The sequence below is a fragment of the Melanerpes formicivorus genome, unplaced genomic scaffold (genome assembly GCF_026170545.1).
Source record: "Melanerpes formicivorus ecotype bairdi unplaced genomic scaffold, bMelFor1.0.p_v2 SCAF_1, whole genome shotgun sequence".
Lineage (NCBI taxonomy): Eukaryota > Metazoa > Chordata > Aves > Piciformes > Picidae > Melanerpes > Melanerpes formicivorus.
In genome coordinates this window covers 24,787,521-24,809,847 of record NW_027142353.1, presented here as the reverse complement: position 1 = coordinate 24,809,847, position 22,327 = coordinate 24,787,521, and the positions used below count along the sequence as shown (strand labels likewise).

At 42.9% G+C, this 22,327-nt stretch overlaps 1 protein-coding gene across 3 annotated transcripts in view; it reads left to right on the top strand.

The window, feature by feature from the left end:
* The window catches only part of RASA3 (RAS p21 protein activator 3), a 207,188-nt gene that overhangs the window by 109,944 nt on the left and 74,917 nt on the right, over positions 1 to 22,327 (top strand). For all 3 annotated transcript variants that reach the window (XM_068137253.1, XM_068137246.1, XM_068137237.1), the window contains exons 3-4: positions 1,523 to 1,626; positions 16,906 to 17,000. In XM_068137253.1, the coding sequence (XP_067993354.1) occupies positions 1,523 to 1,626; positions 16,906 to 17,000 (199 nt within the window). The remainder of the gene's footprint in view (positions 1 to 1,522; positions 1,627 to 16,905; positions 17,001 to 22,327) is intronic.

Below are 22,327 nucleotides of genomic sequence, written 5' to 3'. Positions count from 1 at the left end.
TTTAAAAGAGGAAGATAAAAACCTGCTGTCTTTCAGCCTTTTGGAATTAGATTTAAGGCTACATCTGAAGTGTTTGCTGTATTTGACTGTATGATTCAAGTTGCATTTAATCATTTAGATCTACTGAAGCATGAATGACTTGGAATGAAAAGTCTGTTTAAAATGGTAGACCTGTCAATGAATAAGTAACGTCGATATATGCTTGTAGTTCATAGGACTAAATCCTTATTTTATTACTGGATAGAGATAGAGATATATATTACTGGATAGAGAAAAAATAAAAGGATTGCTATTAGATGTCTGAGATGACTTTTTTTTTTTTTCCATTTAAATTGGTAAGATCTAAAGAAAGTCTCCCAAGTCTCTAAAGAGCTTTTCATGCTGAGATAGTATTTTATTTTTCTAAATCTCATCTTACTGTAGAAGAACTTACTCTATACAATTCCAGTAAGCAAAAATAGAAAGATAAGCAGTACTGCCAGGTAATGAACATTGTGCCAGCTCCAAGGCTTAGCTGCCATCAGTGGACTGAATCTGACTTTAAGTAAGAAATTTTGCAGAGGGTAAGAAAGGAGGCAATGGCTCTAGGCATTTTATTTTAAATAAACTAAATTATTTTAAAATAAATATATATATACCATCAACCATGCTGTATTTGAAGGACATCAAAACACTTGAATGTGTCCAGAGAAGGGCAACAAGGCTGGTGAGAGGCCTTGAGCACAAGCCCTACAAGGAGAGGCTGAGGGAGCTGGGATTGTTTAGCCTGGAGAAGAGGAGGCTCAGGAGTGACCTCATTGCCCTCTACAACTACCTGAAAGGTGGTTGTAGCCGGGAAGGGGTTGGTCTCTTCTTCCAGGCAACCAGCACCAGAACAAGGGGACACAGTCTCAAGCTGCACCAGGGAAGGTTTAGACTGGAGGTGAGGAGAAAGTTCTTCACTGAGAGAGTAATTCATCATTGGAATGGGCTGCCCAGGGAGGTGGTGGAGTCACCATCCCTGGAGGCGTTCAAGAGGAGATTGGACGTGGCACTTGGTGCCATGGTCTAGTCATGGGGTCTGTGTTTATAGGTTGGACTCGATGATCCTTGAGGTCTCCTCCAACCTTAGTTATACTGTGATACTGTGATCTTGCTTGTCCTGTTCATGTGCATGCTTTTGTGACCTCTGTCATAATGGTTGGTTTTAAGTGTAGTGTGGCAGTAGGAAGTAGTGACTCTTCAAGTCACTTGTATGTTAACAAATAATGTGGTCTCTGCCTGCTTTGCTTTGGAACATCTGTTTTCCAGATAAAAAGAAGTACCTGTTCTCTTTGGCACATTAAGAAGTCTTGTTCTATGGGCATTTAAGATAGTTGGGAAGACTCAAAGATGGAACAGTGTTTAAAGATGCATGTTCAGCAGGGTAAAGAGCATCATAGTCTACAGTGATGTTCTGGGTGTGAAGTATAAATGTACTGGCTCCTTCAGGATATGAATGCTAACTTCTTTTTGTGTATGTTTTGTTTGTTTGTTTACCCAGCCCCTTCTATGGAGAAGACTTTTACTGTGAAATTCCTCGGACTTTTCGCCACCTGTCATTTTACATTTTTGACAGAGATGTTTTTCGAAGGGATTCCATCATAGGTACGTGTTCACAAATCACTATTTTCTTTACAGCTTACTTCTCTTGGATTTTAACTGTTAGATCATATGTAGTCTTATGGGTTGGTATCCTGAGAAGACCGATAATGACAGTGTTAAGTGTTACTCAGTATTGTCCTTTTTATTTGTCAGAAACACCTTCAGTATTGCATATTATAAGAAAAGCCCTGGGAGATAAGTGCTGTCTATTATGATAACAAATGCAGGTTACAGTTTAGATTAATCAGGCAGTAAAGCATTGTTTAAATTCGAGCAACATCATTTATTACTGCATTATTTCTTCTGAATGCAAGTCCTTGTGTTTTCCAGTTTTCCAGGGCTACTGTATGCAGTATTGTTAAACTATTACTACCTTAATCATATGCAGAGTAACAGCTAGTGGTTATAAGTGCCCACAGTACAATGATGATTGTAGAGTGTATCAGGGCAAGCTATTGCCTACAAAATAACTCTGTGAGACTTTCAATGACTATTTGACATGGTCAAGACCTCTGCTTTTCCAGATAGTATTTGCTATGCATTTCACCTGCAGCAGATTGTATGACACTTCATTTATGTCCTCAGGGATAAAAATCTTGTAAAAGCCTAGTTGTTACTGAGGGGAACAGTTTTCAGTTTGGGTATTATTCCGTTTTGTATCTCTTAACTTTTGAAATTAATAACTTGTGACACTATTTCTCTAATTCCAGTATAACATGACTGTAGCTGTCAATGTGTATGTCTTGACAGAGCTTGCAGTATGTGTATCTGTACAATATGCTGGTTTATCATGCAGTCACTAGGTTTTTAATTATTGTTTAATGGTTTACATGTGAGGCAGGAATTGGAGCTGTCGTTCTCTGTATGTCCTTAACTGAGATTGTGTATACAGCACCAAGCAATCTAGCATCCTGGGGAGGAGGAGGAGGTCAGTTTCTGGGTTTTGGATAGCTTTTTGGTATCTCTGATCTTTCTCTCCCTCCTGTAACATGAGAGTAATACCTCCATTCTTTCAGATGATGAGGGTTTTTTATGTTGAAATTGCTTCATCTGATCTCCTGTATGTCACCACTTCTCCACAGCTGCAGTGACCCATGGACTAGACTTTTTATTTTTTTGGCTCAGGGCTTTGCTCCCTGTCTTGAAACAAGGGTCTCTGAACACTTACTACAAGCCAGACCCATGATACTGCAAATGGAGAAGTGTAAATTGTTTCCTTTCCTCTGTGTTTCCTAAGATCCTGTTTTAATAATCAAGCTCAGACACTGAAGGGGAATTCTTCAGGAGCAGCTAGAATAATCTTGTCTTAAGGAGAGCACTTTGTGAAAAGAAGGGCTTGCAGAAAATGTAGAGACTTTGGTTTGGATGCTGGAGTGATTGGTCATGTATTTGTTTTGCACTACTTCAGGAAAAGGCAATGCTGACTTTTGTGTGGGTTGCAGAATCCCTAGGTAGGCAGACTGGCGTGTTGCTATACTGATGTAGCACTGAAAGTCAGTACACCAGTGTTACCTGGCTACGCTGAAATTTTACAGTGCATATTAGCTCTTGCAGTTTGAGTTTTCCTCCCTTCCTCTTTCTATTCCCCTCCCTCCTTACCACAGACATGTTTTGATTTCAAAGATGTGGAAATATGATAAACAGCAATGGAGAGAAGAAAAACATTCAGAATTAGTGTCACTTTGATACTAACTCTAAGTTCTGCTTATAATAGGAAATCATTCTGGCAAGAGAACAGTGCATTGGAGTAACTGCATGTGGTTATTTTCAGTGGCTCCTAGTGAAGCAGAGTGAGCAGCAACAAAGCTAAACAGTGGAGTTCTCTTGAGAAGGGGAGTTCTTTAATTGGAATGAAGTCTGTAATGATTAGGAGAAATACCTGCTCTGTGTGTATCTTCAGCTTGGTCCTTTTCTTGAAGAAGTTTGAGCAAGGGAGGTTTGAAAGACATCCCTCCGGGAAAAGGGCCCATAATGGTCGTCATAATGCTACAATAAGCTCACTCATGCTGAACTTCTGCAGATATGGGCCCTTTTTTGTTACAGAGATCTCTTGTCATATTATGTCATCATGAGATACTTGCGTGTTTACCTGTGCTCATCCAGCAATGAACTTCCTCAGGGAAGGGAGTTAGGGGTGGTGTTGTCCATCCAGGGAGAGTAATTTTAAGTTCAGATGTTACCAAGCTTGTGAATTTGCCTGTTTTCCTGTGTGATGTGTTTAAGACATCTGTTTGCATTTTTTGGGCTGGTTTTAAGGGAGTTTCGAGATAGAGAATGTGGTGCGTGTGTGTCAAAATGGTGGCAGTTTGGCAAGTAGCTATTTTTTAAAGATGGTTGGTTAGCAGAGTTCTTTTTGCGTCACTATTTAGATTGTCAGAACTTTCTCATGGTGGTGTAATACTGGTTTACAAGATGACTGGAGCTCAGGGTAGGCAAGCTTCTATTTAGTCAAATATGAAGTACAAGTTTGTGATGTTAAATTCTTTAACATCTCAAGTGCAACTCATTGTGTGACAGATGAGGCTGCTCAAGCCACCAAAAGCGGAAGGAGTGGGGGCAAGAAAATGCAAAACAAGAACCCCCTGAAACTTCTTGACAAACACTTCCGAGGAGAACCAAACAAATTCAGAAACTGGAACACATGTGTAGCAGATACATTTTGGAACGTGCTGTAGTATTTTGGCATACAGGATGGGAGTATTCTGCAGATAAAGATATCTTTGAGTCTGCATGTTTGTTTCCTACATTTGCATTTTCCTAATCATAATTTGCTAAGTCATCTAGGATTTCGTCAGCTAAATAGATACAACTCCTTAACAACTGTGTGTTGGAGAAATCCTGAATGCTGGTTGAATTGCTAATACAATGAAGAAAATGAATAGCTCAGTAAATCTGAAATATTGTTTGTCTTTTAGATAAAATGTGGCTAATTTGCAGCATGGTTACTATGGAAGTAAACTAGCTTCAGGTTGTTGTTTAGTTGATATTGTATGTCTTGACTTACTGGCTAGAATTTATGTACCGATTTTTTGTAACGTATTCACATGCTTTGAGTAGGAAATGTAACACTGAAACGGTAAATTCCATTTAAAGTTAGATTTGTTTGTTTTCAAATGATCAAATAGGAGTATTAGGCCAATTTGATAGAAGGTGTGTGTGTATATAATACATAGGATATCTATTTCCATCTAGTTGTTACAACAAGGAAAACATTGAGCAGATGGGGTTAAGTTGAAAAACTGTCAGTTGGTACCCCTTCAGCAGTAATGGGAGAAAAGATGCCTCTGGCTGGATTCAGTAGGAGTGTTAAGGTAGTAGTGCTGATAAATAAAGCAAATATATGTCCTTTAATGATTATGTTGTGATACTTAGTTGTCAGCTTTGTAGAAATGGCATGCGGTGCCCATACAGTGGGACAGAAGGCTCTTCTCTCCCTTTAATAATTGAGCTAGATAGCAAAGAAAACCATCTCTGTGATGTGCTCTGAGCTGGTGTGTAGACTATCAGGCTGTGACCAGCCTGTGACCTTGAACATATAGATCAGTTAAAAAAAAAGGAAGTGTGCCCCACCAAGTCATTTAAGACTGTGCAGAGGCAATGCCCTTCAGGTGACAAGTACACAATTATTTATCTTCTACTAAAATAAAAATTTGTTGTTTTGTTTTTCTTTTTGCCTTAGCACTTCATTTGTTTTCACATAAAATGCATCTCTCTCTGAAGTTCTGAGGGAGAAAGTGAATTCACTGTGTCAAATCTTGGTCTCCATACTTTGGGGAGTAAGAAATCTCCTTTAAGTTTGTGGTACTCCTGATGAGGGGGAATCTTGGTTGCTGTGCTGATGGGGATGAAATGGTACTGAATGAAGCACAGATGTGAAATTCCTAAGCTTTTCAATGAAGAAGTAGTGGTTGACAGTAGGCTGAACATGAGCCAGCAGTGTGCCCAGGTGGCCAAGAAGGCAAATGGCATCCTGGCCTGTACCAGGAACAGTGTGGCCAGCAGGAGCAGGGAGGTCATTCTGCCCCTGTACACTGCACTGGTTAGGCCACACCTTGAGTCCTGTGTCCAGTTCTGGGCCCCTCAGTTTAGGAAGGATGTTGAGCTGCTGGAATGTGTCCAGAGAAGGGCAACAAATTTGGTGAGGGGTTTGGAGCACAAACCCTATGAGGAGAGGCTGAGAGAGCTGGGGTTGCTTAGTCTGGGGAAGAGGAGGCTCAGGGGAGACCTTACTGCTCTCTACAACTACCTGAAGGGAGGTTGTAGCCAGGTGGGAGCTGGTCTCTTCTCCCAGGCAACCAGCACCAGAACAAGAGGACACAGTCTCAAGCTGCACCAGGGGAGGTTTAGACTGGATGTTAGGAGGAAATTCTTCATAGAGAGAGTGATTGGCCATTGGAATAGGCTGCCCAGGGAGGTGGTGGAGTCACCATCACTGGAGGTGTTTAGGGGGAGACTGAATGGAGTGGTTGGTGCCATGGTTTAGTTGATTAGATGGTGTTGGATGATGAGTTGAACGTGATGATCTTGAAGGTCTCTTCCAACCTGGTCTGCTCTACTCTATTCTATTCAATGGGGAGAAGATTGAGTGGTTCTGTTAGTTACATTTACTTGTAACTTAGCTGCTGTAAGTCACTTTTGTAGAGGTTGTTAGGTGTGTTCTATAACAAATTGAAACTCTCATGGCTATCTTACCCTGGCAGCTTGTAGCTGTCTTCCTGCTCGATATTAGATAAGTTTAAGTAAAGTAAGGCAATAAAACATATTTGCCTTCAGAGGTAGTTAAATTTATCTCCTCTGCACTAGAGTAGATGAAAGTAAATCTCTTGGACGCTCTCACAGAATGAAAATACCCTGGAACTGAAAAGTGTTTGAGGCTTGCATCCTTGAGGTGACTGTGCCTTTGTTAGAAACTACTTCCAAAGCTGAGGAGGTGTGTTTGTAGAGTTGCCACCATTTATTACCAAGCATCCAAGCAAACCATCTGTTGCTATTGGGTAGCTGTTGCTAAATGTAGCTGAAGCATCACCTTTTGATTATTGTTTTAAAAGAAAATTTGAGAAAGGGTTATTTCTGCTAAACTGTGCTTCTTGTGAGCTAAGTGGAAGAAAGATCATCCAATGCAGTGTGAAGCAGAGATCAGTATTGTATAGAAAATTGTGTTTCTCTGCTTCCTCCACTCCAGCCGTGGCTTAGGCAGCACTCGTGACTTGGTTTACTGTTTCTGTAATGTACTGTTGGATGACATGGAATAGCAGCTAGTTAGTGTGGTATAAATAGAGCTACTAATGAAATAAAGGAAACAGATGATTCTGTCTCACAGTGACAAGTCTGGAGAAGTTATAGATGAGAATTATTCTGAGAAGATTTCCTGAAGTTGCATAGAAAGCCTAAAATAAATACCTTCTGCATAGAATAAATTGTTTAGATGCACTTACAATGTTTTTAGCCTAACAGGTGGTCACAAGAGAAGGAAAACAAAAATTGGACTTTCAAAATTGCATATTTTTCCTTTTTCCTTCTGCTAGCATACATGTTACAAACAAAACTACTGAGCATATTGTGCTAGAACCTTGATTGTCCTTTTATGCATCTCTTCTTACCAAATGACAGTGTTACTACTACCTGTATTTGGAATATCCACCTCTGATCCATCCCCCTAGCCTATCTCTGACTCCTATAGTTTGAGCTGGGCTTTCTGTATTTTCTGCAGTATGTGATTTAGAATAGAATAGAATAGAATAAACCAGGTTGGAAGAGATCTTCAAGATCACTGCGTCCAACCTATCATCCAACACCACCTAACCAACTAACCCATGCAACCAATCACCCTGTCAAGTCTCCTCCTGAACACCTCCAGCGATGGTGACTCCACCACCTCCCCAGCAGCCCATTCCAGTGGGCAATCACTCTCTCTGTGTAAAACTTCCTCCTGACCTCCAGCCTGAACCTCCCCTGGCACAGCCTGAGACTGTGTCCTCTTGTTCTGGTACTGGCTGTCTGGGAGAAGAGACCAACCTCTGCCTGTTTACACCCCGCCTTCAGGTAGTTGTAGAGAGCAGTAAGGTCACCCCTGAGCCTCCTCTTCTCCAGGCTAAGCACCCCCAGCTCCCTCAACCTCTCCTCAGATGGCTTGTGTTCCAAGCCCCTCACCAACCTTGTTGCCCTTCTCTGGACACGCTCCAGCAAGTCAACGTCCTTCCTAAACTGAGGGGCCCAGAACTGGAGACAGGACTCAAGGTGTGGCCTAACCAGTGCAGTGTACAGGGGCAGAATGACCTCCCTGCTCCTGCTGGCCACACTGTTCCTGATGCAGGCCAGGATGCCATTGGCCCTCCTGGCCACCTGGGCACACTGCTGGCTCATGTTCAGCCTACCATCGACCAGTACCCCCAGGTCCCTTTCTGCCTGGCTGTTCTCCAGCCACTCTGACCCCAGCCTGTAGCACTGCATGGGGTAGTTGTGGCTGATGTGCAGAACCCGGCACTTGGATGTGTTAAATCTCATGCCCTTGGACTCTGCCCATCTGTCCAGCCTGTCGAGGTCCCTCTGCAGAGCCTCTCTACCCTCCAGCAGATCAACTCCTGTCCCCAGCTTGGTGTCGTCTGCAAACTTACTGATGATGGACTCAATGCCCTCATCCAGATCATCAATAAAGATGTTAAAGAGCACAGGGCCCAGCACTGATCCCTGGGGGACTCCACTACTGATTGGCTGCCAGCTGGATGTGGCACCATTCACCACCACTCTCTGGGCTCGGCCCTCCAGCCAGTTCCTAACCCATCGCAGTGTGCTCCCCTCCAAGCCATGGGCTGACAGCTTGGCCAGCAGTTTGCTGTGGGGGATGGTGTCAAAGGCCTTGCTGAAGTCCACGTAGACTACATCCACAGGCCTCCCCACACCCACCAGGCGGGTCACCTGATCATAGAAGGAGATCAGGTTGGTGAGGCAGGACCTGCCCTTCCTAAATCCATGCTGGCTAGGCCTGATCCCTTGGCCTCCTGTATGTGCTGTGTGATTGCACTCAAGATGACCTGTTCCATGATCTTGCCTGGCACTGAGGTCAGGCTGACAGGCCTATAATTCCCTGGCTCATCCAACCGGCCCTTCTTGTGGATGGGCACCATGTTGGCCAGCTTCCAGTCCTTTGGGACCTCTCCAGTGAGCCAGGACTGCTGAAAAATGATGGAGAGCGGCTTGGCCGGCTCCTCTGCCAGCTCTCTCAGCACCCTAGGATGGATCCCATCTGGTCCCATGGACTTGTGGGGATCCAAGCAGCTGAGCAGATCACCAACTACCCCATTCTGGAACAGAGGAAAACTATGCTGCTCCCTGGCTCCTTCTGCCAGCTCTGCAGGCCAGCTGTCTGGAAGACATTCTGTCCTGCTAGTAAAAATTGAGGCAAAGAAGGTGTTAAGTATCTCTGCCTTTTCCTCATCCTTTGTTACAACGGTCCCCTCTGTGTCCACCAAGGAGTGGAGGGTGTCCTTTCCCTTCCTCTTGCTATTAATATATTTATAGAAGGACTTTTTGTTGTCCTTCACAGCAGAGGCCAGTCTAAGCTCCAAATGTGCTTTTGCCACCCTAATTTTCTTCCTACATGATTTGGCAACATCCTTAAATGTTTCATGGGTTGCCTCCCCTTTCTTCCAAAGGTGATACACCCTCTTTTTTCCCCTTAGTTCTATTAGAAGTTCATTGCCCATCCAGGCTGGCCGTCTGCCCCGGCGGCTCATCTTCCGGCACATTGGCACAGCCTGTCCCTGAGCCTTCAACAATTCTTCCTTGAAGTAGGTTCAGCTCTCCTGGACCCTTTTATTTTTAAGGGCTTTATCCCAAGGAACACTCTGAATTAGTTCCTTGAGTAGCCTGAAGTCTGCCCTCCGGAAATCCAGAGTGGAGGTTGTCTTGCTGCCCCTCTTAGCTTGACCGAATACTGAAAATTCAATTATCTCATGGTCACTGGACCCCAAACACCCTCCAACCACCACATCACCCACCAGCCCTTCCCTGTTGGTGAAGAGGAGGTCAAGCATAGCCTTGCCCCTGGTAGGCTCTCGCAGCACCTGGGGTAAGAAGCTGTCCTCCATGCATTCTAAGAACCTCCTAGATTGCCTCCTCTCTGCTATGTTAAGATCCCAACAGACATCAGGCAGATTGAAGTCGCCCATGAGAACAAGGTCAGGTGATCTTGAGACAGCCTTAAGCTGCCTATAGAATGACTCATCAACATCTTCCTCCTGGTTGGGTGGTCTATAACAGACTCCAACCAGGATGTCAGCCCTGTTGGCCTTCCCTCTAATTCTCACCCACAGGCACTCAACCTGATGGTCCCCGATCTCCAGCTCAATGGCATCTAGTGCCTTCCTGATGTACAGGGCCACCCCTCCACCCCTTCTTCCTTGCCTGTCTCTCCTGAAGAGCCTGTAGCCACCAATTGCAGCGCTCCAGTCATGTGAGTCGTCCCACCACGTCTCTGTGATGGCAACTACATCATAACTTTCCTGCTGCAGCAAGGCTTCCAGCTCCTCTTGTTTGTTGCCCATGCTTCGTGCATTAGTGTACATGTACTTCAGCTGGGCTGCTGGTTTCACCTCTGGCTCTAGCTTATCAGCCCCAGACTCCTGCCTGGGAGGACTGGTTTCAGCCCCTTCCCCCTTTAGAACTAGTTTAAAGTCCTAGCCCCAGCACTAGCAGATGTTAAGCAGTCTCTCTCTGGTTTATGCCTCACTTGAATTTAAAGACTAGGATTGTGAAGATGATGTAGTAATGGTGGCTTCTGGTAGCAGGACCTGGAAGGGGTTAGTAATAGAGGGAACAAAGGAGATGGCTATTCAGTGCAGGCAGCATGCTTAGGTCTGGGTGCCTACTGTAAGGCAGACAGTAGTGACTTTCAAACTGCTCTCCCATTGCGACCAGCCACAGGCTATACCACCTTTCTCAAATGCACATATGTTTTAAGGACCCAGAGAACAGCTGTCAGAGAATTGATATCAGAGGTGTGGTTGGGTAGGGTTTTATTTTTGTTCTAGTTCTTGTTTGGTTTTGGGCTGTTTTGGGTTTTTTTGACAGGAAATAGAGATTGTAATGTGAGCTAGGTGAGATCTCTAGGATTGTGGCCAGCAAGACTCCTCTGATACAGGACAGTCGATGCAATTCTGAAGCTTACTTCTTTTTAAGACAGATGCCATGTCCTGTCCACAGCATACTTTTATCTGCCTTATCTAAGATAAATCCCACAAATTGGGGAAAATAGGTTTCATAAAGGATATTCTTTCTGTATTTTGATAGTTATTAAAAAATCAGACAAAGCTGGGGTCCTGAATGCAGTACACATGTACAGATGTAAGTTATACCAATGCTGTGATGGAAGTGTTCTGTCATTATCACCATTAATTCTTACCCATGGTAGCAGATGGTCTCGTAGTGCTTGTGCTTCATGGTGCACTGCACGGGAGCCAGGAGGGAGCTATTCTGCTGCTTCTAAGGCTCTGAAGCCTTATGTTGCCCCTAATTCTTATCCTTATCATTATCTTTCTAATCCTCAAGTAGGGAAACGGCTTGTTTCAATCTTTTCCTGTGTTATGGGAGGATTTGAGTGAATTTGTGCTCTTCTTGAACAAGGCAGGCCTCTAGCTATTTCTGTCTTGCAAAATTTCTGTACTTTTATTTGGTGGCAAATAACCCTTCATACAGATAATTATAAAATTCCAGGTAGTCTGGAATAGCAGCAGTGCTTCTTGGTTGGAGGTTTCAAGGTAGTTTCATAAGACTTTTGCAGCCTAAAATGCTGTTAAAATATTATTTAGGTTTGTCCTTGTCTTTTCAGCTATTGAATGTGTCTGTGCACCTTCATATCAATGGAGACAGACTGAGGGAGTTGGGGCTATTCAGTCTGGAGAAGAGAAGGCTCTAAGGAGACCTTATTGTGGCCTTCCAGTATCTGAAGGGGGCCTACAAGAAAGTTGCTGAGGTACTTTTTAGGATGTCAGGTAGTGATAGGACAAGGGGGAATGGAGCAAAACTAGAAGTGGGTAGATTTAGATTGGATGTAGGAAAAAGCTCTTCACCCTGAGGGTGGTGAGACACTGGGACAGGTTGCCCAGGGAGGTGGTGGAATCTCCATCCTTGGACGTTTTTAAGTCCAGGCTGGATGGGGCTCTGAGCAACCTGGTCTAGTGTGAGGTGTCCTGGCCCATGGCAGCGGGGATGGAACTGGATGATCTTTGAGGTCCCTTCCAACCCTGACAATTCTATGAATCCACTGATATACTGTGTCTATGCATTTATATATTGGCATGAAGCAGCTTCCAGGTCCTCTTACTGCCTGATATTGCAGCACATGGGAGACAAAGTAGTCTGAGAGAAGACTGAATTAATTAGGTGTCTGGGGCCTTTTAACTTGTGACTTAGACCTAACCCTTTGGTATAAATTAAATATACTGCAGTCAGTATAGGAGAATGTTAAAAATATTACATTATTGCTTCAGCTCACTTGGCAGCAAAAATCAAAGCTCTGTGGTTTTCACTGTGCAAGTATTTCAAGATAAAGAAAAATTAAAAAGGTTATAAAAGTGCTTCTGAAATGCTCTGGTTTTAGTGTTCTGTGAAGTAACTGTCGGAAGAACTTCTTTGGTGTAAGGGTCACAGAGCACTGGAACAGACTCCCCAGAGAGGTTGTGGAGTCTCCTTCTCTGGAGACTTTCAAGACCCATCTGGATGAGTTCCTCTGTGACCTGCACTAGGTTATATGGTCCTGCTCTGGCATGGGAGTTGGATTCGATGATCTCCAGAGGTCCCTACAACTCCTAACATCCTGTGATCATTTTCCAGGTAAATCCTTGTGCCCTTTTAAATTTATAATCCTGTTGCTGTCCTAAATGCGTGGGGTTGGTTGATTGGTTTGTTTGTTTTTTGTGAAGGAATATATCTTCTACTAATCTAGTATCTGATAGAAATATTCACATATTCTAGGTAAATACTGCAAACTGGCAAATGAGTATTAAAAAGTGAGATGTAATACTCAAACTTGTGCCTAATCCTTTTGTCACCATCGGGTAAGCCAGGCAGAAGGCAGTTGTGACTAGATGGAGAATGTCTGAACCAAATTATTAGTTCTGTTAATGTTTGTATGGAAATGTTAAACCCCGAACTAACAAGCCCAAACACATCCAGGAATAGCTAATGGGCTGCACTGACTTGCCTGGGAAGAGCTTTTGAAACTCCAGTAAGGGATGGGCATTGAGGGCGTGGTGCTTCCACACTTTCTTGAGCAGTGTGGCCAAAAATCCCCGCTCATCCCTGTTGCATGTTTCAGTCTCTCTGCCCACATTTTTGACCTTTGCTATCTTCTAGTAGTGTTAATGTGACTCTTGAGTGGGGAAGCCATTAAACAGGGCAATTGAAATGATCTTTGTGTCAAAATGCCAACAACACCCACACATAACCCTTGAAACTTATTTCTTCTTCCCTTCTCTTCTCATGTTTATTTTTATTGTTCAGTGGTTTTTAGTTTGAATTAATTTCTTCAAGTTTCAGAACAGCCAGCCACAAGGATAGGAGTGCATGGGTGGGGAAAGTAGGAGGCTCTTAGATCACTTTGCACCAGGGATCATAAAGTGGAATTTGCACCCTTAGAGCCATGCAGGCCCCTCATTCATCCATGAGCTAGCCACATGTTTAAAATAATGGGTTGTTTGTAGATTTAAAAAAAAAATAATTATTATTCCTTCCCCCACCCCATAAAGAGATTAACAGAAGGAAGGGATCAGGTGTGGTGTCTCACATTGTTGTTTCGAATGCAGGGCTTAGGACTTGAATGTGCCAGGAATGATCTACTCAGTCTAAACTGGAGTGACATAGGGGAATTGCTGCCATGTGGATAAAAACTTGCATTAGCGTGGGGGTTTCCCTCCTCTCCTCCATCTTGAAATCTGATGAATGTTAGACTTTTTGGAAAGAAATCTGTTCAGATGAGAAGAATGCTTTACCTCATTGTTGCTGGTCTTACTGCTGAGAATCTAACTTTTAAAAATACCACTTAATGAAGTTCTGAAATTACACTTTATATCGTTCAGCCTGATCTGTTGTTGCCCACCTCCTCCTACAAGGTCTAAAAGCTTAAACCGACCCAGACTGCAGCCTGGGACAGCTCTGAGGAAACCAGCAGGAGTGGCTGGGTGCCTCAGGTGCAAGTTTTGGAATCTCTTGCTGCTTGGCAGTCAGCCAAGTCTTGAGAAAGAGCCAGAAACAATGGGCTTGAGCTCAGGGGGGTGCTGAAGAACCACAAAGAGGAAAGCGTCCTGTAAATGACTGGTGGTAAACCTTTCTAACCTCTTCTGTCAGGTTCATCTTCAAGGAGAATTGTAGGCCCTTATCCTGTAGTGCCAGGTCAAATGACAAGGGCCAACAGCTTGAGACTATTTGCCTAGATGTAACCTAGTTGTGGTGATGCTTGAAGTTGTTTGAGCCAGGTCAGACATGGGTCAGCTGGTGGCAGAGCAGTGACTGTGTAGAGGAGGGCAGGGCCTAACTGTGCTTAGCATCTACTGAATGGCTTATGCAGGTGTCATGAGCAGGAAGAATGTGTGTTGAGCGAGCGTGTGGACGTGGCCTGTGCGAGTGAAGCTATAAACAGAAATTGCGCAGGGCACTCCTGTATGCAGAATTGTCTAACAGGGCAGATCAACCTGCCCTATCAGTAATATACCTTTTCTATATGTTTAGATTAGCCAAAGGCAAGGTCCTTTTTATCATCTTTCCCCCAATCCCTGCCTTTTTGTTTTTTCTTTTTCTTTCTTAATTTTTCTCCTCTGTGGAGCATTTGGCATGCAGTTAAAACCCCTGGATTCCAGACAGCTTGGTCAGTAAGTTTCACTCACTACTTGTTTGTGTGCAGAGCAAACACTGCTGTTCAAACAGTTTCCTCATCAAAACAATTGTACTATCGTGTTAACTGTCTTGGATCTGGAGGCATGTGTCATTGCCTCTAAACACCGTGTGCTTACCATACGGTCAGTCCCACCTGAGTTACCTTGCCATCCTTGAGGAGAGAGCAGTGGAACACTGTGCTGGAAGACTGATAACACCACTATTTATGCTACATAAAGGTGCAGATGTTGCTGAAATTGCCCTCGAGTTTTCTGCAAAGACATTCCCTCCCTGGGAGATGATTGTAAATGAGTGATTACAGCCAATAGCGTTTGGGAAGTGCATGCCATACTGCAGTTGGGTGGAGGATTTCTGGAAGAGATTAAAGGGTACAGTGAGGATAGCATGTAGTGAAAGTAAACAATTTCAAATGAAGTCCAAAACAATTATTGGAAGGTCATGCATGTAAATGCATTCTACTCTCAAAATGTTTTGAGAAATTAGGTTGCCCAGAAACTGCTGTGGTTAAAGGATAAAAGTATAAGCTTTGAAAATACATATTCATCATTAGAAAGATTCTCTGATCAGCACATTTCATATGTCTTATTTACTCTTTCTGCCATAATATTTTACGGGTTTGTGCAATCCAGTTACTGCATTTCTAAGAAGTTTCAAGTTGCTGTCTCTGTATATCTAGTAGCAAGCCTGGTAATGAATCTGCCTCGTTAATTTCTAGGTTAGCATTTGCCAGGAGATGGATCTGGTAATCTCTATAAGGACAAACAGGGAGAGGAGAGTGCTAAATGAACAAGAATGAGCAAGACTTGGGAGTAATGGGTCAGCAGCTCTACGGAAACTGTCACCAAAGGCAGTCTAAGGGCTACGGAAAAATGCAGCAGCGTCTGTGGTGGGGTACATGGAGCAGCCCAGCAAACAGGAGGGCTGGGTGGAGCCATCCAATAACAGCTAATGGAGAATGGCAACATTTGAGGGAACATGGGGTTATAGTAACTTAGTGCTGTGACTTTTGTAAGCATATAGTTTTCAGAGGGGAAAATGTTTTGTGTTTGCTATTCTCCTAGTCCTCTATGGTGTCAATTGGCAGGGGTTTTTTGTTTGATTTGGTTGAAGAAATCTTTCCTTGCCTTATTTTGTTTAATGCGTTCTTTTAACGTTTTCTGGGATACCGAGCTCTGGCCAAAGTGCATGGGTTTGGGAAGCCTTCAAAACCTCTCTTCCACTAAGACTCTGTCCATCAATGTATTTTTATCTAGGAGGATTTGGTTAAAGTCTGTTTCTGTACCAAAGCAGTGGTTGCAACTTTAGCAGAGAAGGTCTGCTACCAAACCACATTGCCAAAAAACGGCTTTCTTGAGTCTCGTGAATGTCTCTGGCTGGCCTGGATTCTTTCCTTCTGAAGATGCTGCTTTGCTCAGTGCTGGGGGAAGCACCCAGTGCAAAGTTGTTTTCTGAGGATCACATGCTCCCGAGGCATGCCGTGCTCTGCTCTTTTTATACAAAGAAACAGTCTTACAAAAAAGTTTCGTTGCCCCTGAGAGTGTGCTTTACATAGTGCCCGAGAGACTGGGAAAGGTAGAAGTTTCGTCCTTACATATATATTTGCCCTTAGCATGCATGCAGAGTAGTTCACAGCATGGAACTGGCTGCTGTTGCTGTAACTACCAAAGCCACCTAATTTGGTAGGTATAAGAAGGAGTTAAATAGATAAGGCAAAAAGTGCAATATTACTTGGTTGTTTGGTGTGGTGGGTGCTTGGGGTTTTTTTTTGTGGTGTGTTTTGTTTTCCTCTGAACAGTCAGGGGTGATATTTGGGTGGCTCTGGGTTGCAGAATACAAATTCTGCAAGAGTTGAATGAAGGACGTAGGTCAACAAAACCTGAAAATGCAGATCTGGGAATCTGCTGTGACTTAATATCTCAGGTTGCTGCCCTGTACCAGCAAAACTATATAGTGAAAAGCCTCATACTAAAATATTATTAGCAATAACCCCATGCATGGGGCTTTCTTTTGGGATTGTTATAGACATCTGCCTCAAAAAAATCTCTGATAATTTTTTAGCTTGTTATCCTAATTGTCATGTCAAAGAAGTAGCAAATGTATTTTTACTTTAAATGTACTCACAGGCTTATCCACGGAGCTCAGTGCTTCAGTCTGCTAGGTAAGTATGACCTTAGGAATTTCAAAGTCTTTCACAATATGAAGTGGGAAAAAATGCTCATCAGAGTCATGTATTTTGTAAAGTTGTATGCCCTGAAGAAATTTTTTCTTTCCTGAAGCCTTTCTTTAATAGGACGGTCCTTAAGTTACTGTTTTAAAACTTGGTTTTAATGGAGATGTACTGTGGGGGAGCTATAGCATGCCTTAAACTCTGCTTCTGATTTGTTTTATTTCCAGGGAAGGTAGCTATACAGAAAGAAGATCTGCAGAAGTATCACAACAGAGATACCTGGTTTCAACTCCAGCATGTTGATGCTGACTCAGAAGTACAGGTGAGATTATCTTGAGAAAAGACTATTGGTATCAGGGCCATGGCAGCTTTATGGGTTCCAAGGCTCTAGGACAGATGCATTGCTTCCCTACAAAAAAGCAGCATTGCTCATTGGTGTGGTGGGTTGAAAATTCCCTCCAACATTAAATTGCCAGCCCAGCCCAGCTGGCAAATGAAGCTTTATTTATGAGCAAAACTACAATCTGCAGTGAAATGCAATGAATATGTACCAAATACACAGAATTTATATTTACAGGTATTTGCAATTTGTAAACAGTACAAGAAATCCCCCTGACCAAAAACCAGGGGAGCTGCTAATATCTTCCCACTCCCTGTCCTGCTCCTTGCTCCCTTGGACACAAAGGGACAAGAGAAAAGAGCAGAGAGTTATTTTGTTAGGATACTCAGCCAAAATAAAGAACACAGCCAAGGTCAAGCAGAGGCAAATTAGTGTCTCCCAGAGGGAGGAAATCAAAAGAGAGAAAGTTTGGTAAACAATCTAATTCTTATGGTAGACACCTGTCCAATGGGATTGTTTAGAACTTACTGTTACTTTCCTTTATACACCCAATAGTGATTTATTTACGTTCTACCACTTTCTGTTCAAGATTTGTGGAAAATTTTAAAGGCACAGCCTAAAACTACCACATGTGGTTTAGGTTTCAGTGATCTTGTGCAGCTTGTGTGTGCAGGGTGAATTACAACTGTTCATAAATCAATAGGGGCAGGATTTTGCCTACAGAGATAATTAAAATTAGGTGAACTATCACTGGTACAAGGAGGGGTGTGGTTATCTCAATGATTGAGCAGCTTCAAAAACCTATAAATAACTGTTAATTCCTTGGGGAGTAGAGCCAGGTTGAAAATAGTGTCTACAGGTACTATTTTAAATAGCTATCTAGGTAAGTTCTAGTGTGGGGTGTCCCTGCCCATGGCAGGGGGATTGGAACTAGATGATCCTTGTGGTACCTTCCAACCCTGACTGATTCTATGATTCTAAGTTGTCACAGGAATGGCAACACATACATGTCAGATAAGAAAAACAGTTCTTGCCAGATTTCTATGGGCTGCTGCAAACTGTGGCAATGGTGATAATTGCATCACTTCGGCTCCATTTAGGGTCTGGTACTTTGCAGATTTTTGATACACAGTAAGAGTCCTCTTTAGCCTCTTGAAGCAGGTTCTGTTTTATTACAGAAAGCAAGAAATTAAAATGGTGCTGCAGGATGTTGAGTCAATATAAATCAGTTGCTTTTGTTTTTCCTTTGGTTTTTTTTTTCCCTTCTGTATATTACAGGTCACTTTTGAACCACAGTAGTTGCCTAGGGGTGGCCACAGATATGAATGTCTGAGCTGTGCAGCCATCTCTAATAAATGCTGTGTGGTAGGGTTGGACATAATGATTTGGCTTTTCAGTCTCATGCAGGTCTGCATGTACCAGGTCAGAAAATTATGCTTGCAATGCACACTCATTCCAACATGTGTGGTTGTGTGTAATGAAGCATATGTGAACATGCATTCAAAGTTAGGTTTTCTATCTATTTGGAGAAGCAAGCAATACATTCATTTGAACATGATGCAAAGAAAGCGTCGTGACAGCCTGCTTGGTCTGTAGAGTTCTCTTATAAACTGTTGGTCCTCTTAGTGCCACATTTCAAGGCCAGTTGTGATGGAAGGCTTTTAACAGCTTAAATTTGCGGTCTATTCTAGTTACCCTGGTGTCCTTTTCTTCTTAGCCCAAAGCCTCTTATGACAGTGACTTAAACAATAGATTTAGTGTTTACTTCCTGTAGGATATGAAAATTTTCCCTTTGTAATTTATCATTTGAAGAAGGCCAGTATTTAGATAATCTTCTGCATTGTTTATTTTGATAAAATACTTACAAAGAGTGAGCTTGTAGAAGCTTTTTAAACCAGAGTGCTTTCTAGGACAGCACTGGTGGAGTAAGCTGTGAACTCACAACAGAGAAGCTTGCAGGCAGCTCTAAGCTTTTGGAGAGACAAGGAGCACAATATTTGCTGGAAAGCATGTTCTCTTGTCATTGTTTGTACAGTTTATCACTTCCGCTGTTTGTAGCTATACAAGAGCCTAACTGTTAAAAGCTGTTTCTGGGCTCCATGATAAGCATTTATTACAACTAATGTAAATATGAACAGCACTCTGATTTATGCCTTTACTTAGGTGTTCCATGGCCTTTATGCTAAGGAGTCTGCAAGAGGGCTTTGTCTTCCATAATAGTGGAAGCAGATTTGTAAATGTTTTGTACAAAATTCTTACATAACTGAAGATGCAATAAGGGAGTATTTCTGTGTTTGTAATTTTGTGCGTGCATGCCCTATCTCAGTTGTATTTTTTTCTAAACACTTCTTCATTTCGAAGAGCAAAAAGGCTGTTTGTGTTAATAGTAAGTAGTTATGGATGCTACTCCATTTCCCCCCCTATAACGTAAAGGGTTTAAGCAGACCAAACAGCACTATTAATCTGTCAAACTGAAAACCAGCTTAAAATCCATGGGTTATGGAAATATTAGTGATCTTGGGTGCTGTGGTTTTCGGATGCCCAGTTCTGGGACACATTTGGCCTCATTTTTCAGAAAAGAATGGGTTTGAAATTACGGACAATAGCATTTGTGATGCAAGGTATTTTGAACTATCTGAAGTTCAATGAGTAGCACTTAAAATTTTGTTCTGGACAAGGTTGGAGCCTCACTTGCGTGAGTTCCAAAAATGGTGCAAATTTTCAAATGGCAACACTGTTTTGTGTCTTCATACACAGAGAGGGAATAGTATATGATGTGGAGATTTCACTTCTGTGAGTGCAAAATAGTAAAACAAAGTAATTAAATTCTAGTGTTGCTGAAATGTGATTGGATTTTTTGTGCTGTTTTCTCTTCCTCATTCAGAAGCTATAACTCTTAAATGGCCTGAGGCTGTACGAAATAAATAATGCTATATATTGTAAAAAAATATAACTGACAATGATGTATAACTCTGACATAGTTGCTAAGGTGTTTAGCTTGAGGCTCTGTGTTGAGTTTCCTGGTCTTCCAACACTGCTAATTCTTCCTGTCTTACAAAAGATGTTTTGTATTGTCAGGAGCACACAGCGAGGTTATGAATTTATTAAACTTTATTGCACACTAGGATGTTACTGACAGCAGAACTATGTTAGTTGTCAGCCTGCTCAGATATAAGCATTATTGTCAGATGCTTTAATGCCACATCCATTTATTGCTTGACAGGAAGATGTGCCAGAGACTGACATTATTGCTCATCATGAAATTAGGGCATTGTCCATCTAGGCAAAGAGCTGCTGAGAGGCCTGTCATCTTACCACCACTGACACTGCCCAGTGTGGTGCACAGTCCCACATGAAGGACTATAGGTGTTGTGCATGTGCTCAGCCCACAGATGAAAATTGAGTATTAGCCACCCACATGACCTTTGTAGCTTTGGTTCATCATTTGATCTAGCAAACTAGCTTATTGAGATAATCTGTATAATCAGGTACACCTAAATTTCCCTTCATCTGGGTGGATGGTAAGAGAAGACATCAGAACACAGCACTGTGTCATTCAGGAATGGACCGTAATTTCCCTCTGGGGTCAGCAGGCTCTCATTCTGTTGGTAAATCAATGCCCCCACATCATACTGGCTGATTTCAGTTGTGCTGGTTTGAAAATAGCATGTTGCATAGTCTGCTGTAGTCCTATCAGTGCATACTCTGAATGCTCTTTAGATACAACCTCAGTAATTAAACTGTTGTGCTCTAAGTGGTTTAAGTTAAAGCTCCTCTGTGGAGAACAAATTAGTAAACTCCAGCAAAACTGTGTCTGTGTTTGGTATACAAACATGAAATGACATGATTTCAGAATGTTTCCAAGTTGGGAGCAGATGTTGATCTGTTAGAGGGCAGAAGGGCTCTCCAGTGGGACCTTGACAGGCTGGGCAGATGGGCAGAGTTCAACATGATGGCATTCAACAAGTCCAAGTGCCAGGTTCTGCACTTTGGCCACAACAACCCCATGCAGCGCTACAGGCTGGGGTCAGAGTGGCTGGAGAGCTGCGAAACAGAAAGGGACCTGGGGGTTCTGGTTAACAGCTGGCTGAACATGAGCCAGCAGTGTGCCCAGGTGGCCAAGAAGGCCAATGGCATCCTGGCCTGGATCAGCAATGTTGTGGCCAGCAGGAGCAGGAAGTCATTCTGTCCCTGTACTCAGCACTGGTTAGGCCACACCTTGAATCCTGTGTGCGGTTCTGGGCCCCTCAATTTAAGAAGGAAATTGAGACTCTTAAACTTGTCCAGAGAAGGCCAACAAAGTGGGTGAGAGGCCTTGAGCACAAGCCCTATGAGGAGAGACTGAGGGAGCTGGGATTGTTTAGCCTGCAGAAGAGGAAGCTCAGGGGAGACCTTATTGCTGTCTACAACTACCTGAAGGGAGGTTGTAGCCAGGTGGGAGTTGGTCTCTTCTCCCAGGCAGCCAGCACCAGAACAAGAGGACACAGTCTCAAGCTGCACCAGGGGAGGTTTAGACTGGATGTTAGGAGGAAATTGTTCATAGAGAGAGTGATTTGCCATTGGAATAGGCTGCCTGGGGAGGTGGTGGAGTCCTTGTCCGTGGAGGTGTTCAAAAATGGATTGGACATGGCACTTGAAGCCATGGTTTAGTAGTTCTGAGGTGTTGGTTGGCAGGGTGGACTGGATGATCTCTGAGGTCTTTTCCAACCTTATTGGTTCTATGATTCTAAATAGAGTAAAACATGTTAAATGCTTTCAGAAAGATTTATTGTACAAAGTGCAGAATGAAACTTAACAGTAGCTATTCAATGCACAATTCATGACTGAACTTTCCAGTTGGAAAACTTGTTCTGAAAGTATGAAGCTATAACCAGGTTGGTTTGTGCAGATTTAGTTGAAGGAATTCTAGGTTTCTGTGTTCTGAGTGTGCCTGCCTATTCCTCAGAGGGAGGAGCTAAATACCCAGAGTCTGGCAGGACAATTGCTCAAATATTTCAGTAGGAAGTAAAAGCAGGAATTGAGGCATTACTGAAAATGACTTAACTTTTGCATCAAAATAAAACATTGACAATTGGGCAGCCTCAGATGGAGGGGAAAGACTAGCCACAGAAGAGACAACTTTCTGAGCTGTTGGAAGTTGGTTTGCATGGAATGTTGCATGCTTTGCGTGGAACTTACACCGTTTTCGTATTAGTCATTTGTCTTTCAGGACCTGCTATATTCCCTTTCTCATGCCTTCTGAGGACTGGAAGCAAAAAAAAAATGCCATGCTATTGTGTGTACATCTTTCTTGATCCATGAATGTTTGC